Source organism: Telmatherina bonti (assembly GCF_933228915.1).
Source record: "Telmatherina bonti genome assembly, chromosome: 5".
In the NCBI taxonomy this organism is placed as follows: domain Eukaryota; kingdom Metazoa; phylum Chordata; class Actinopteri; order Atheriniformes; family Telmatherinidae; genus Telmatherina; species Telmatherina bonti.
The window spans coordinates 33,951,800-33,967,493 of record NC_136623.1 but is presented as its reverse complement, the minus strand read 5'-3'; the positions used below and the strand labels follow the sequence as shown (position 1 = coordinate 33,967,493).

The following is a 15,694-nucleotide window of genomic DNA, read 5'->3' as shown; positions in this document are numbered from 1 at the left end:
TCAAACAGTAGAGGACATCGTAGGAAGGTGCTAGTGGACTGTCCAGTTGGACGCAGGTCCTTACATGAAATGCTACAAGCTTTTTTGTTTTTGTTTTTGTTTTCTCCCTTCCCACCCCATAATATCACCTATGTTAAAATACAAAGAATTCATACCACAATATTTGTTGCAAAGAACTGAGCTAATTTATCCAACTTTTCCAACAAATATAGCTAAACTAAGTGCTAAAGTGCTCCTTGAGTCTTCAGCTTGTTCTTAAAAGTAGACAATGACTCTGCAGAGTCACAGTTTAGGAGGTCATTCCACCATCGTGGCACAACAGAGGAAATTATATTTGATACATAAAGTTTCTGAGACATTTTGCATGATTTTATGGTAGAAACTTTAGTCCAAACATCTGACGTAGACCATATAACACTGGTCTCCTGGTCCCTGGTCACACCACAAAGCAGACACTTTTGCTACAATAGTACTGACATGGTAGTAAATGGTAAAAATACCAAAAAATCATTTAAAAAAAAAAAAAAAAAAAAAGCTTTTCTATTTTGTTAAAAAAACAAAAAAAACAAACAAATAAAGATTAAAAAAAAGACCTTTTTGACAAGTGGTTCGAAGGTTGAGCTTTAGAGGGTTAAGGCAGGTCTTGAAGGTGGAGTATGTAAGATTTTTAATATTTTCAAAATAAATTAACTAATAAAATAACTAAAATCATAATCAGATAGTTTTTTGAACATGTAGGTTCCAGTCTGTTCATATTTGATGCTTTATTGAAATACAAGTTTAATTAATGACAAATGACAATAAGCACATTTTTTTACTGGTAGGCAAACATTTAAGGAGGGTCTTTGTCATTAATTAAACTTGTAATTTAATAACACATCAAATATGGACAAACTGGAACCTACATGTTTAAAAAAAAAAAACTATCTAATTGTGATTGTAGTTATTTTTTTAGTTAATTTTTTTTTTAAATATTGAAAATCTTACATACTCCACCTTTAAGGAAAAAGGGCTCCAAAAAGGCTCTAACAGGATGGAGCTAATAAAATTCCCAGTGTTTCTATGTCAAACACAATTAATAAAAAAATAAATAAACCAGCAGTCCAACACCTGATCTTGATCAGTCTTATTAAGGTAAAAACCCACTGACATTATGAGTCAGTGGGTTTATGTGGGATTTGGGTTCTTGTACAGAAGGTTCCCAGGGAATAAATGTGGACAGAAAGAAAGGGAGGGAGAAAAAGAGAGAGTGATCATGTGATGAAGTGAGCTTGCGATGCTGTGCTGTGAGCTATACACACACATACACACATTCACACACACACACACACACACACACACACACACTGTGGAGGCTTGGATCACAAAGGCTAAACACACACCGTCTTATGACGTCTGGTAGCAGAACCTGAGCGTCAGGCGGAGAAAGCAACACCGTGTTCTGCTTCCAGAGAGCCGAGCATCAATGCCCCCGGATTTCTGCTCTCACATCGGCCTGGACCTCCTCTCCTCATCGGGCCTCCTGTGCTGAGATAATGAAAGGATGGCCGAGCAGCGCTGCGGCGGGGACCATGGAGGACTGACGGACGCCGCTGCAGCGCCTCGTCGGGATGTGCAGCAGCATCACACCGCCATGAATTCACCGGAGGAAGCCGGAGCGGGGGACCTGTCTCTGGAGGAGATACTCAAGCTTTATAACCAGCCCATTAACGAAGAGCAAGCATGGGCGGTGTGCTACCAGTGCTGCAGGACGCTGGCGAAGGGACACCGCGGCAGGAGGAGCTCCGCTGCCGCCGCCTCCACCGCCGGAGGTCAGCCAGCTGCTCCGCAGAGGATAGCCGGTCCGGGGGATGTCAGGATCCAGAGAGACGGCTCTGTGAGGATGGATCATCAGGGCTGTGAAGGTAAAATGTTACATAAGACTTGGATTGATGAAAGGCCATGTGCATTCCACACAGGCTCAGGTGATTGTTAGAAATAAACCCCAGAAAGGCGCGCGAGTCCACGCGCAGCATCATTTGTTTTGAAGACGCAGTTAGAATATTAGAGATCTTCGATGGTGCAACCAGACCTGTGTTCATGTGGAAATGGGCTCACACAAACCCTAATTCGCCTCATATCAGAGATTTTACATTTGAGGAGCTTAATCCTCAATTTAAGGATGAACCAGCAGTCCAGTCTTCCTCACACACCGATCTGATCCCTGATACAGGCTCCATCACACACCCTGATCCCTGATACAGGCTCCATCACACACCCTGATCCCTGATACAGGCTCCATCACACACCGATCTGATCCCTGATACAGGCTCCATCACACACCGATCTGATCCCTGATACAGGCTCCATCCCTGATACACAAAGGAATGCCATCTCAGACCCCTGCTGTTCTCACCCTTGTGTTTCCACTAACTCATTTCCTCCCCGTTAAAAGCCACGTGTGTGTGCACATCATGTGATTTCATTTTTTATTGAGTCAGTCTGTTTTTGCCATCTCAGATCAGACCAGGGTGTTCATTTTGTTTGATCTGATTCAAGCATGTGACAACAACCCAAATGTGGGCAGTGGTCTGGATGACTGAATAATACCTCTACTGCATGTTCATTGCATCTTGTGGGCCTTACTGTGGTAAAATTGACATTTAAACCTTTTAATATGAATAAAGAGCTTCAATAAAATAATCCTGATATGAGGGTAAACCATCGCTAGTGTGCTTTATTTTTTTCTTTTTGTTTCTTTTTGAAGGAATAAACCAAGATTCAATTCAAAACAAAGCTGATGACATACAGTGTGTGTGGTTTTGCCTCATTTAATAGGTGTGTCTGGAAACAATACACTTACATAACACACACATCACTTTAGCTTGTCACTCAAGGACTTGGCATGTTCATCATCTTCTATTATTACATTCCCTCACATGGTGCTAGATCAAGTAAAAGCCCTGTAAACAATCTTAGTAATGTGTCTACCTGATAGTCTAAGGACCTAAGGGATGTGCTCTTAACCTTTCTTAACATTCCTGAGTCAATGTTATTGGTCTTGATTCAATAGATGCACCGCACACTTTGTCTAATCAACTTGTAGGAGAGAATCTGAAAGGAGCAGCTGTGATGCTGCTGCTGCTGCTGCTTGTGATGCAGCCAGAGTCTATATGGTCAGAATGAATGGGCTATTTTTAGCAACATGGAAGCAACCATTTGAGGGGGGGGGGGGGGGGGGGGGGTCTGATCCTTTATAACTCTATATGCAAAATGCAAAATGTACCGGTTGAACTGCTGGAGTTGTGAATGGTCGTTATCATTCTTGCTTTTTGTCGGTTCAGTTCTTCATTAAGGAGGAATTTAGCTAAATGCCAGGCTTTGTTTTTGTTTGTGTCGTTAGTAATCACTAACAGCGCATCTTCGCAGATGAGCATGTCTGTGTTTTGTGACTCCTCTGGTGACGATGCAGTCATGTGAAAAGAAAAGCACTCTCACTTTCAGCTCTAAAGTTCTGCTAATCAGGAGGTGATAATAGAAGTGATCTCCTCCTGACCAGGTTGTAAAATGAACCAAACACAACTCCAGATGAACAACATGACATATTACACTGTGCCATTAAACTCATTTAACACAGAGTGGCAGTGTGAAAAAGTATGATTGATCAGCTCATAGAAGCGCTTTTAGCAGTAATAACTTAATGTAATTGATTTCTACATGACATTGTAAGTCTTTGGTTCACTTTCAATGGTGCTGCATGAGGTTTTGCTTCTGTAGAGTTCTCTAAAGCAATTTTCTTCAACCTTTTTTGAGCCATGGCACACTTTTTTTCACTGAAAACTCACAAGGCATGCTACAAACCTTTTTTTTTTTTTTTTTTTTTTTTTTTTAAAGCTCATATTATTAATATAAAGTCCAACTTGTCAAAGTTGCCTTGAACAGAAATAAGATAAATACAAGAAAAGGAAATATTATCTTTCACCTTGGCCCTGGATAAACTCAGAACTGCTTTTTAGACCAATCAGGTGAAATTGGATAATTTCTCAGGGCACACCTGATGATCTATCACTAGTGTGCCACGGCACGGTGGTTGAAAAACACTGAAAAGGTCTAAACAGAGCATTTTAATCAGGCTGAGCTCTGGATTTTGTACCATTGCAACATCTTAATGGTTTTCTTTTAGACATTCTGTTGTAGATTTGCTGCTGTAATTGGGATTAAAGACTTGCTGTAGGCCCCACTTTCAACTAAGCTTTACATCTGAAACAGATGACCTCACATTTACCTTTAAATAGTTTAAAGCATTCATGGTTGCAAGGGGTTGATGTCCGGGGGATGCAAAACAAGCCCACATCATCAGACCTCCACTTCTCTGCATGACAGGTGTTTTAGAGGGGTTTCTGTTGGTGACGTGTGTTCGGTTTACAGCATACTTGCTGTTAAATAATCTCCACTTTGTGGTTCAGAAGCAACTTTGCAAGTTGGACAGACATGAACATGTTAGGGAGAAGAGGCTTTCTCGCAGCAACCTTTCCAGACAAGCCATATATTTTGTTATTATACCGTCATGAACATTTCCCATGTTACCTGAAGCCTGAAGAGTCTGAGGTGTAGCTCATTGTTCGGTGTGTTTCTCTGAGCATTGCATGATCTGACCCTGGGGTGAACTTGCAGGAATGTCCACTCCTGTGAAGATTATCTGCTGAATGATCATGGTCTGATGATAACACGCACCTGAATGCTACAGACCAGGAAAACATCTGCTTTCATGGATTAACGCGTCGTGTCGGAGTTACATTTGTTATTCCTACGCGAACAGTAAAAGTGGACTTAGTATTAGATATGCTGATTCAGCATTTTGCCTCAGTTAGCGTCAAATAGTGACACACTGTGTGTTGTTCTGCATGTCAGGATGGAGATAACTAAGTTTAAGTTTTAGTTTATTTAGTTTAACAACTGGTCACAGAGGAACATATGCTTTAAACCAGATTGTAGTTTACTGGGCTTTTTTCCATCTGCACTCCTGGGAAAACACAGAGAAACATTACACATGAAAAATTCAAAACATATATATATATATATATATATATATATATATATATATATATATATATATATATATATATATATATATATATATATATATATGTATGTATATATATATATATATATATATATATATATATATATATATATATATATATATATATATATATATATATATATATTTATCATTAAAGTAACATAATAAAAACAAACATCTGGTAGAAATAGTTGTCACAACATCTGGTTTTAAACAGTTAATTTTTTTAGTTATATCCTGATATGTAAAACATAGGAAATAAAAAAAAAGCTGTACTGTGTTTATCTTCATACTGGAACGTAGATTAACGCCAGATGTAAAACATGGATTATACAGAGATTAAGGCTCTAATATTCTGTTACTTAAATAAATGTGTTCAAGCTAATTTGCCACTGAAACGTCTTTTGGATCAAACTGACTGTAAAATGGATTCTTTAAACATTTAGCTTGTTTATTAACTTGTTATTAATTTATCAACTGGTTATTATACACGTCATTATACACTGTTTCTTTGGATGTTTTTCCTTGTATTTCAAGTCTTGTTGTTGAAATGGAGTTAAATTCGTAGTTGCAGTGAGAGTTTTTTGTTTTATGTAATTATTTTTCCATCATATATGGCTACTCTGATTAATTAAATATACGGTATATATCATATTTATTTTGAATTTTCATATTTTCATAATAACTGATCAGAGCTAGCTAGTCTTAGCTAAATACGTTGTTTTTTGTTTAAAAGTTTGGCTTGGAATTAGATTTAAATTATGTTTTAAAAATGTTTTGATATTTAAATTTTATTCAATGAATTTATTTATATTTTTCTAAGCATAATTATTTTAGATATATCCTTCTGTTAGTTTAATCACTTTCATTTTAGCTTTAATCATAGGAATTTGTTCTAAAATCTTATGTCCATTTATCACATTTATTCAATTCAATTTCAATTCAATTCTTTATTTATAGAGCATCTAATCACGGCAATGCCATCTCAAGATGCTTTACAGACAGAAAAAACATAATGAAAGCCAATTCATAATAGCCTATATAAGGAAACCAACAGATTGAGTTGGAGGATCCAATTTATGTGTTTAAATATACATTTTTGCAAATTTCATTCTGTTTGGTGTATTCTCTTAGTGTTTTTTTTTTGTACATTTACGTACTTTAGTATACATTTGCTTCGTGTTTTTACCCAGTGTTTCTGATTTTGGTTTTGTTTAGTCTCTACACCTTTATTTATGTTTACTTTTCTGCAGTAAACCAACCTCTTTCAGCATGTTGTTCATGACATGTCGCTTCTTTTATCGACCATAAAACTTTTTGGCCACTTCTTACCCCTCACATCCCCACATGGTCAACTGATAACGTCAGATCAGGACTTTATAAGTCATTTTACCTGCAGAGCTGGGTCTCTCAAAACACATTTGTTTTTAATAATTCTCAAGGTGCATAACAGTTGTTTTATTGTCTTTTGGGGGGATAAACATTGATCATGATTCCTATCATCTGTGACGTTCAGCAGATGCTCCCTCTCCATGGTAACAGCTTTGCTAGTCAGGGTCATTCATGTAAATAATGAGATAAATCAGTGGAAAACGCTTAAAGGATTTAGACTTTTGAAGCTCTCATCTGCTAAATTGGCTTCACATTAAATACAAACATGGTTAGTTTCAGACTTTGTTATCAGTTAATTCCACTTCTCCCAGTTTTCTGTGACTTATGGAGTAAATCTTGTCCATCTGTGCACTTTTATTTATGTCTGACCTCATTATGGAAACTTGACCTTATAACTTTGTAAAGATTAATGTGATGAATAAATTTCATTTAAGGCTTTTAAAACCTCCTCAATTTTTCCAGGCTCATGTAGAAGGTAAATGTGATGATCTTTCCCCCGTTGTTCCCTAGCAGTGCTCAGAAACATGGAATTTACACGTCTCATATCGGCTGATTCAAGCTGAGGTCATGATGATGTCAAAGTTGCATTCCTGTGCTTTACAATACAAAACTGCATTTGTTAAAGGGGGTCATCTGTTCGCTGCTTGTTTGGTCACGAAGCAAAAGCCGAACTGAAATTGCCCCGAGAAACATTTAAGTAGGTCTACCTTTTGAAGGGAGTACATTCATGCAACACGGCTTCTTGGAAAGAGTGTCATCATCACTGGTCACATGTAACTCAAACTAATAAAGAGACTAGAAAAGAAACAGAGCTTTTAGTAAAGCAGATCTGGTTTGCACAATGAAAACTACTTCAGAAGTCTTCTGCTGAAAGCACTTTGATGAGAATGTGAACTCGTTAAAAGACTTTTAACCTAAAAATCTTAAATATGATGAAAGATGTTGCAGCAGAAATCTTTATAACACAATAAAAATTCTTAACAACTCCTTCCTTCATTAGTAGTAAGGCAAGTTTATTTGTATGTCACCTTTCATGTACAAGACAATTCAAAGTGCTTTACATGAAACATTAAAAGCATTACAGAACATAAGCATTAAAGAAAAAATAAATTGCAAAATCATATTAAAATCATAAATTAGATTAAAATAATTAAAAGCAGAATTAATTAAAAGTCACTGTGCAGATGTCATGCATAGGCATATGAGAAAAGAAATGTTTTTACTCTGGATTTTAAAGTAAAGTAAGCTTCATGTATTGACTTAAAATGTGTATTAATCCACAGTTAGGAATTGTTCCCACACTATTTCTTACCATTTTCATTGTCTTTACTGAGCTGTTTTAGGAAATCACTGATCCTTTTAGTAGAATTAAACTAATTGGTTCTGATTTAAAGGGAATAAAGTCATATAGAGTTACCACAACAAGATTGTTTGCTTGTGCTTCAAGCTGTGCTTGCACATAAAGAATGTATGCACCATTAGTGGATGATGTTGATTATGTATAGGAATAAATAAGTTTCTTATTTGCTGTTTTCTTGGTTCTTTGCAGGTAAATTCAGCCCTTGCACAACAGCTGAGGTGAGTATTGTTTTTGTTTTCCTGCTGTGCTGATTTTATTTCCCCAACTTGCAGATTTTACATTTTACATAAAGTTATGTGAGCATACTTTGTCGTGTAAAGTCTCGTAGTTGTCACTGTGGCGTGCAGGTGAGCAAACAGGAGCCATAGATGCAGGAAAAAAGATGTTTTTAATCCCCAAAAACAAAACTGAGGGTACGCAGACACAGAAGGTTAACAGGACTAAACACATGCACACACAATGTTACGTTTAAATGGGAGTTTTAATTCCTGTTTAATTCCAAATAAAAGTTGATTCTGGTTTAAACTAATGAAAAACGACCATGTAAACACTTAACTCCTAATGCAAATTTCGATTGGGAATTCAGCTTAATTCCGATATAAGTGTCTGGTTTATTCTTATTTTAATTCTGAACTATGTAATTCCTCTGTCATGTAAACCTTCATTCCGCTCTAAGTTAATTCTGGTCGTTCTGAGCATGCTCGTTACCTTGTCCTGTCCCGATGACACGCGTTGTTTTGCCTCCCGTGTTCGGTGGTCTATCTTTCTTCTCCTTCTCAGTTGCTGCAGAAAGTGAAGTAGTATGCTGGTGTTGAGCTGCTACTTCACATTTATAATAAAACTAGCGGTGAAACTGGAACTTATTATGTAGTTTTTACAAGTTACGACTGAAAAGACAAGAAGCAGGGAGCCAACTTTGTTTATTTCCGGTATACGTCATATGTCACGTGCACCCTCTGTCCAATCAGAACCCTTCCCAACCCGTTGCTCTAAAGAGGAATTAAGTAAGGACATGTTTCATGTAAACGTTCATTCTCAATTAATTTTGTCATGTGAACTTGTAGCAGAATACGTTCACTTTGAATTATTTAATTCCAAATTATTTATTCTGAATTAAAAAAAAAAACACCATGTAACCGTGGACCATCAATGGGGAACAGAAACCAGAACAAGACCCAGGTGAAATGGATGAAACCAAAGAAATCTAATGAACAGGAACAAAGGCTACACAAGAAATAAGACACAAGTGAATTAAACAGGGAAAAACTACAAACTAAAACAGGAAACCAGAACTAAAGATACAAAACACACATCATGACAGGCGTATCTGCCTGGTTGGGAGGAGGAATAAGTTTCTGGATAAGAACATGCATCTTTAGTTTTAATGTTTTGAACAAAGTTTGGATGTAATCAGTTTGGAAATATAGTTTACAAAGCTTTTACTGATTACGTCAAAGATCTTAGCAAGTACACATTTCTGAAAAGAAAGCAACGTCTCATTAAGGTACTTTTGAATGGAAGTCTGTGGTTGTTGGGAGATATAATGATGGCTTAACTGCTAATGGCATAAATTTCCTCATAAATACCGGCGAGGTTTAGTTGCATTAGCTTGTTCAAGCAAGAAAAGCCAGTCTTAACAGCAGAGTTTGCATTTAGAAGAAAGTGGGGACCAGAAAGATTCATTTAAATCCTGCTTGTTCCAGATCGTGTTGTAGTAAATGTGAATTCTGATTCCTCTAATGCAGCTAGCTTCTCCACTTCCCTGCATCTTAAACCAAAACCTTCAACAAATTAAACAAGTGCAGCTTTTCTTTTTTCAGTACAAAACAAACAAAAACAAATCGCAGGCTGTAAGTCTCCCCTGCAGGTTGTTTATGCAGAATTTGCAGCATGAAGCACAAGGACAGATGAAGCCATTTTGTTCTACTAATATATCATTAAGCTGATTTATTTAAGATGATCTTTAATGCTAACTAACTTTTAAGGGCCATTTGAAAATTATCTATAGATGTGGGATGAGATGTTTTTTATAGTTTTCTAATTTATTGTACAGCCAATTTTACAATAAAGCTAACATACAGTAAGCTACATGATAGAGGTATTGCTTTCCTGATGTTACTCGTAAGCAAAAGCACATCTCCCACAACAATTTTGAACTCTTGAATGAATGAAAATTATTTTATTAATTCCCAAAGGGAAATTCAATAATCTGACACTCCACTATTGTAATATTGTATATAAATAAAGAATGATGGATTACTTTGATGATAAAGAAGACAAGCTTGTTGAGAGTTAATTATACCTACAGGGATGAATCCTAAAAATCACCTATAATATTCATAATGTGACATATTTATGTCAATTCTGTTCAATTCAATTCAATTCAGTTTTATACGTATAGCGCCCCTTCACAACGTCATCTCAGGCACTTTGCAGACACATCAATTCAAAGCAAATCATAATAAACAGATTAGTTACTGAAAGTCAACAGACTGCATCAAACATTGATCCAGTTGATTGTCCTGAGGATGCACAAGGCGGCATTTTGTTAAACCTTTCTTGTCTGGTACACACCGCCACCTTCCACGGTTACTTTAGTTTGTAAACGTTCTTTGTTCTGAACTTTAGTCTAAACCGATCAGTGATTTTCTAAAGACTTGACCGAGCTCTGTCAATCACAAAAGGTCGTATATGCCACCATTTTCACTGGCTTGTAAAGGACTCAGAAGAAGAATTACATCCATTTTTGTGAAATAAATTATCTGCCTCTTCAAGATGTGTGCATATGGATCCACAGTTTAGCTAAAAAAATGTCTGAACTACTGCTTGTTTGACTTGGTCATCTCCTCCCTCAGAGCCAGTGCTCCCAGCTCCTTTCTCTGATTGATTGGTTAGAAATGCCTCCCAGCAAGGCTTCCTGTTTGATGAGCACTCCGGGAGAAGTTTCAGAGTTAATTAAAGGGTTTTGTGAATCAGCCCCTCCTCTGCACTGTATTATAATCAGCTGGGATAATAGCTTCTGAAAGTACAGTGCAGAGCTGCTTGTTACTTTTGCATTTTAGCAGTATTTATTATTATTATTATTATTATTGTTCAGATTGATCCAATTACCAATGTTTAACCATTATCACAATATCTGAGAGTTATTCTCCTCATAGCGACTCACTAAAAGATGGAGTGCAGTGAATCATTTCACCCCAGTGTTGATCCTTTTCCTCTCACTCCAGTTAACAACCACGGCCAGAATATAAGATGGGGTCAAAGCTGTTAAATGGATCCAGTCAGAAAGTATTTCATGTCTGTGATGTTGCACTTTGACTGGAGATTTCCTCCTGGTTCAGTGGAGACATTTTCTATGAGATCTGGATATAGCTTGCATTGTAATAGAGCTTGAAACAGATGGAAAGTCAATGAACAACGTAAGCACATGCACATACAGTCCACTGGAGAAGCAGTGAATGTGAAACTGCATAGACAAATCCCTGCTAAGCAGCTTTGCACCAGAAATCAGTTCTCACAATGCAGTTTGTGGCAGAATAGCTGACAAAACTACCACAAGTTGGTGGAGTTGCTTGATGCTTGACAGCTTCAAAGGCCTTCGGCTGGCATGCAGCGTGGATTTAACCCAAAGCTGGATGAACAGGAGCACATGTGTAGTCATGGCTGACACATTATCTGCACATGGCTTAGAACAGCATGAACTCTTGCAAATGATGCAGCTGTGGATGTCAGATGATGTTTTCTGCATAGCCAACGAGCCGGGTTCAGCAGGCTGTGGTGTGAGTTTGCCAGCAATCATTACTAACTTTAATTTCAGTGAAAATGGTTTGAGTTTTATATGCAATCACTTAAACTATACGGTGTTGCTGGTTTTAAGCATTTTATGACCCTGGTGCTGTTATATAGTGTAACCTCAGACATGTGTGGATTATGTTTCATCACACTCCCCTCCGTCAGACATGCTCCATGCTCTCGTAATGCTAAAGCTTTTTAGTCTGGAAAAGGATTGTAGTATCCAGTGTGAACAGAAAAGTCACACAGCTGCTATGAGCTTTTATTTTTTCTAAACTATTACAATAATTAATGCAAGAATTTATGTTTCTTGTTGGTGTGCATGAAGGTATTCCTGCTAAACAAAACTTAAAGGCTGACGAAGGAAGTGAATGAGTCTGTGCGCTTTGGTTCAGGTGTTACACGTCTGCCAGGAAAACAACAGCAACTGTGACCATCATATGACAGTGAGTCATGACAGTATAGTCAGGCGGAAGGAATCACAGAGAGCGATTGTTTGTGCATGAGACGAAATGACTTGGCTTTTGCATATTATCATTATAAGAATACTTTTTTTTTTTTTTTTTGCAAAGCTGAGTTTGGTTGTCGAGATTATAACATTTTGCTTTACATTATTATATATTATTAATTAACTGTTTTGTATTTATAATATTTCATTATATTATATGATTATTGTAATTAATTATTATACAATAAGGTGATATAATAAAAGTCCAGAAAAAAAAGAAAAAATGTGGAAATGTAACATTTCTGTAACATTCAGTGAATTTTTTTTTTTTATGTAATAAAGAAAATTACAATTCTGATTGTGCAGACAAATAATGATTATATAATCCATGTGTCAGTACCATTAAAGGGGTGCTATGATAGTATTTGGAGTTTTCTGAGCTTTCTACAGTGTTACAGTGTTGAATCCTCATCAGACATGTGAACGACGCTGTTTTTTACCACCTAAACGCATGTTTGAGTTTGAGTTTGAGTTCCAGCACGCTCTCCGTTCAGTTTCCATGGCGATGAAAAACGAGTTGTTTTAGAGAGTTTTTTCTACTTGGGAATCCTTGTGACGTCCCGGGGGATAAGGTTCAGTGATTGGTTACCTTCTACTGGTTAACAAGGGCATGTACAAATACATCAGGCGGGTGGAAAACGTGGGATAAAGTTATTTCCAACGATGGCTGGTGAGTTTACCAAAGAGAGACATCCTGCTGCATTCGTTGCTGTGGGTTGCTGTTTTCCACTTCGTTTTCAGGCTCTGATTCAGGTTCCAACATGTAGGGCTGTATGCTATGTGTTGACATTGTATTTTTTATTTTTTTTTATTGAGTTCATATTAGCCTAATCCTTCTGTTTATGAGATGTTACAATGACGGCGAAAGCAGGTGCGGTGGGCGCTCCCGATGTAGTGCAGTGGCAGGAGGCGGGGCTTAATGCGGAAGAGTCTCAATCCACTCGTTTTGCCCACAGGCTGATCTGACAGCCTACGGAGAGGGTCGGTCTGAAGTAAATAAAGCCATTTGTGACAATAACTCGATCAATCCCAGCCGTTCTGGTCTCAGAAATAAAAATAAATTAGCCTGAAATGCACATAATAGTTCCACTTTAAGTATCTAGAATGCTTTCATTACTCAGTCTTTTACTTCACCTGTCACAAAGTGCACTGTTGGCTGATAATATTATATAATTATTAGATATGTTATATAAGATGTGCATATAATAATGTGTAATGTGAATTTTTAATGTGTTTTAGAATGTTTACATACATACATACATACATATATAAATAGATGGATAGATAGATAGATAGATTTCAGACAAATAAGCCATATAATTGATTAAATGTGAAGATATTGGAGGTGGTGTTCAGCTTTGCCCAACAGAAGAGTGTGATCAGATTTTTAGGACCAGTTTTAGAAGAAGACAGTAAAAGCACCACAAAAAGCCTCTAATTTAATAACAAACCAATGCAAAAAAAAAAAAAAAAAAAATAAAAACCCAAAAAAACCCCAAAACACTTATTTTGTATTTTAATGTAAATAAATGTGTTATTATGCAATAACGAACCAATAAAACCATTTCCCTCACCCAGTTTAGGTCGCAACGCCTTGCTTGACGACTGCTTTAGTCCTAAAAAGAGTTGGGCTGAGGTTGTGATGCGTTTGCAGGACAACAGTAATTAACCAGTATTGGGACGCCAGTGTGACACAGATTTCCTGGTGAATCACAAAGCCGTTCCAGCAAACCGCCTCCTGTCTGTGGCAGGAATTCTGATACTGGAGCCAAGCTGTTTGATGGGAGTCTTGCTCAGGATGACTGCTGCTGTTAATCTGTTCTCCTACTGAATATACTTTATTTGATATCCTCATCCAACTCTTTCTTCCTTTTCCTTCTTATTTTCTTCTCCTCACACTTCCCTCCTTTCCATCCCATCATTCCGCTTGGTTGCTTGAAAGCCTGGGAACCAGTGGACAGAGACATATTTAGCCTCACAGTAATGGGGAATTGTATTCTAGAGGGCTGTTGGTGCCAGTTTGCAGGAGTTTGTAGCACTTGTCTCGCTTCCTTGTTGTCTTTTATTCCGTATTTAACATGAATTATTATAGCAGTTGTAGGAAACGTTCCCTTCATGTATTTTACAGATTGCCATTGCTACATGTAAAGACAAGTTGCGAAACTTTCACATTTTTCTGTTTGGTTTCAGGTCAAAACGTCACCTGGTTCAGCCTAAAAATCCAAATTATTTCAGGATCAAAGTTAGAAGTATAATGTACCTTTTTTTCAAGCCACCACTGTCATCATAAACACCATTTTTACTCTCTGTTGACTACACCTGCTCGTTCCAGTGCTGAGATGCCATGAAGTCTATCCCAGCTGGGACTAGGTTTTCGGTAGGGAACACCATGGACAGGTTGCCAGTCCATCACAAGGTCAAGACAAAGAGATGAACCACTTCCACGCACTGCTAGGCAGAATATAGAAACAACAATCTACCTAACCCACACATGCAAACTCCACACAGAAACGGTGATAAAGTAATGACAGGCCGGATCTGCCTGCATGTATTTGTCATTTATAAAGTGGAGGAAGGTAGTTAATTATATGAGAGTTAGCTGATTTTAAGACAGCGGACCAATGAAAATGTCCAATTTATCACAGTCCTTCTAAATCTGACCAGCCACCACTCGCTACTCTTATCTACTTTACAGATTGTTATGCTTCTAAGAACATGGTTTCCGAAACCCTGCATCTTACTGAGCAGTGTTAGGCTTAGATATTACAAGATACTCTAGAATTTCAATTCAATTCAGCTTTATTTGTATAGCGCCACTTCACAACAATGTCTCAGGACACTTTACATACAGATCATTTCAAGTCAATTCATACACAGCCTATAACAGAAACCAACTGATTGCATCGAATCATAACTTATATCCAGTCCCCCATCCTGAGCTGCACGAGGCGGACAGACAAATATACATGCTCAGAGCACACAGGTTTAAATATTCATGGTTCACCAGTAATATCTCACATAAGGACAGATACAGCCATTTACATATTTGTTGCGACCACACAGACGCCGTCTTAAACCAAACTGAGGCTACAAAACGTAAAAAATGAAAGCAAAGAGTTTGTCTGTTTTGTCTCATTTGGCATTTTGACTCTAGTTTGAACCCTTCAAGTGATGATTTTAAGACAGCTTAGCAAATGTGCAGATAAGCAAGAGCCTGAAATTCTAGTTCCTTAGCTCCTAACAGCATTGTCCTGTCTGGGCAGCGTGATGCATATCTGTCATCTATAACATGCTGTGACTCTCTGCAGAAGAGTAATTCCATGCAGTAACTGGAGCTTATAGTTGCATCCTGAATGAGTATTTGTGTGCTTGCAACGTGTCATGGATCTGGGTGGAGCTCAGACAAAGAAGCCACATTGGGCCACCCCCCACCCATCCCCTCCCTGAGCTAACACAGATGCCGTGGAAGGGGGGAAATAGAGGGCAGACCTCTCATGACTCCCCAATTTAAGAGTGTCAATCAACCTGCCCCTCATCTTTCACTGGCCTCTAACCTTCCACGTTTGCTCCCCCTTTCCCT

At 37.7% G+C, this 15,694-nt stretch overlaps 1 protein-coding gene across 1 annotated transcript in view; it reads left to right on the top strand.

Moving 5' to 3' along the window:
- Positions 1-1,543: 1,543 nt before the first annotated feature.
- LOC306756263 (protein spire homolog 1-like) overlaps positions 1,544-15,694 on the top strand; it is a gene marked incomplete at both ends in the record, with an annotated part of 50,209 nt that continues 36,058 nt past the window's right edge. Inside the window, 2 exon segments of the mRNA XM_079240985.1 lie at positions 1,544-1,904; positions 8,004-8,032. Of these exon segments, the coding sequence (XP_079097111.1) occupies positions 1,544-1,904; positions 8,004-8,032 (390 nt within the window).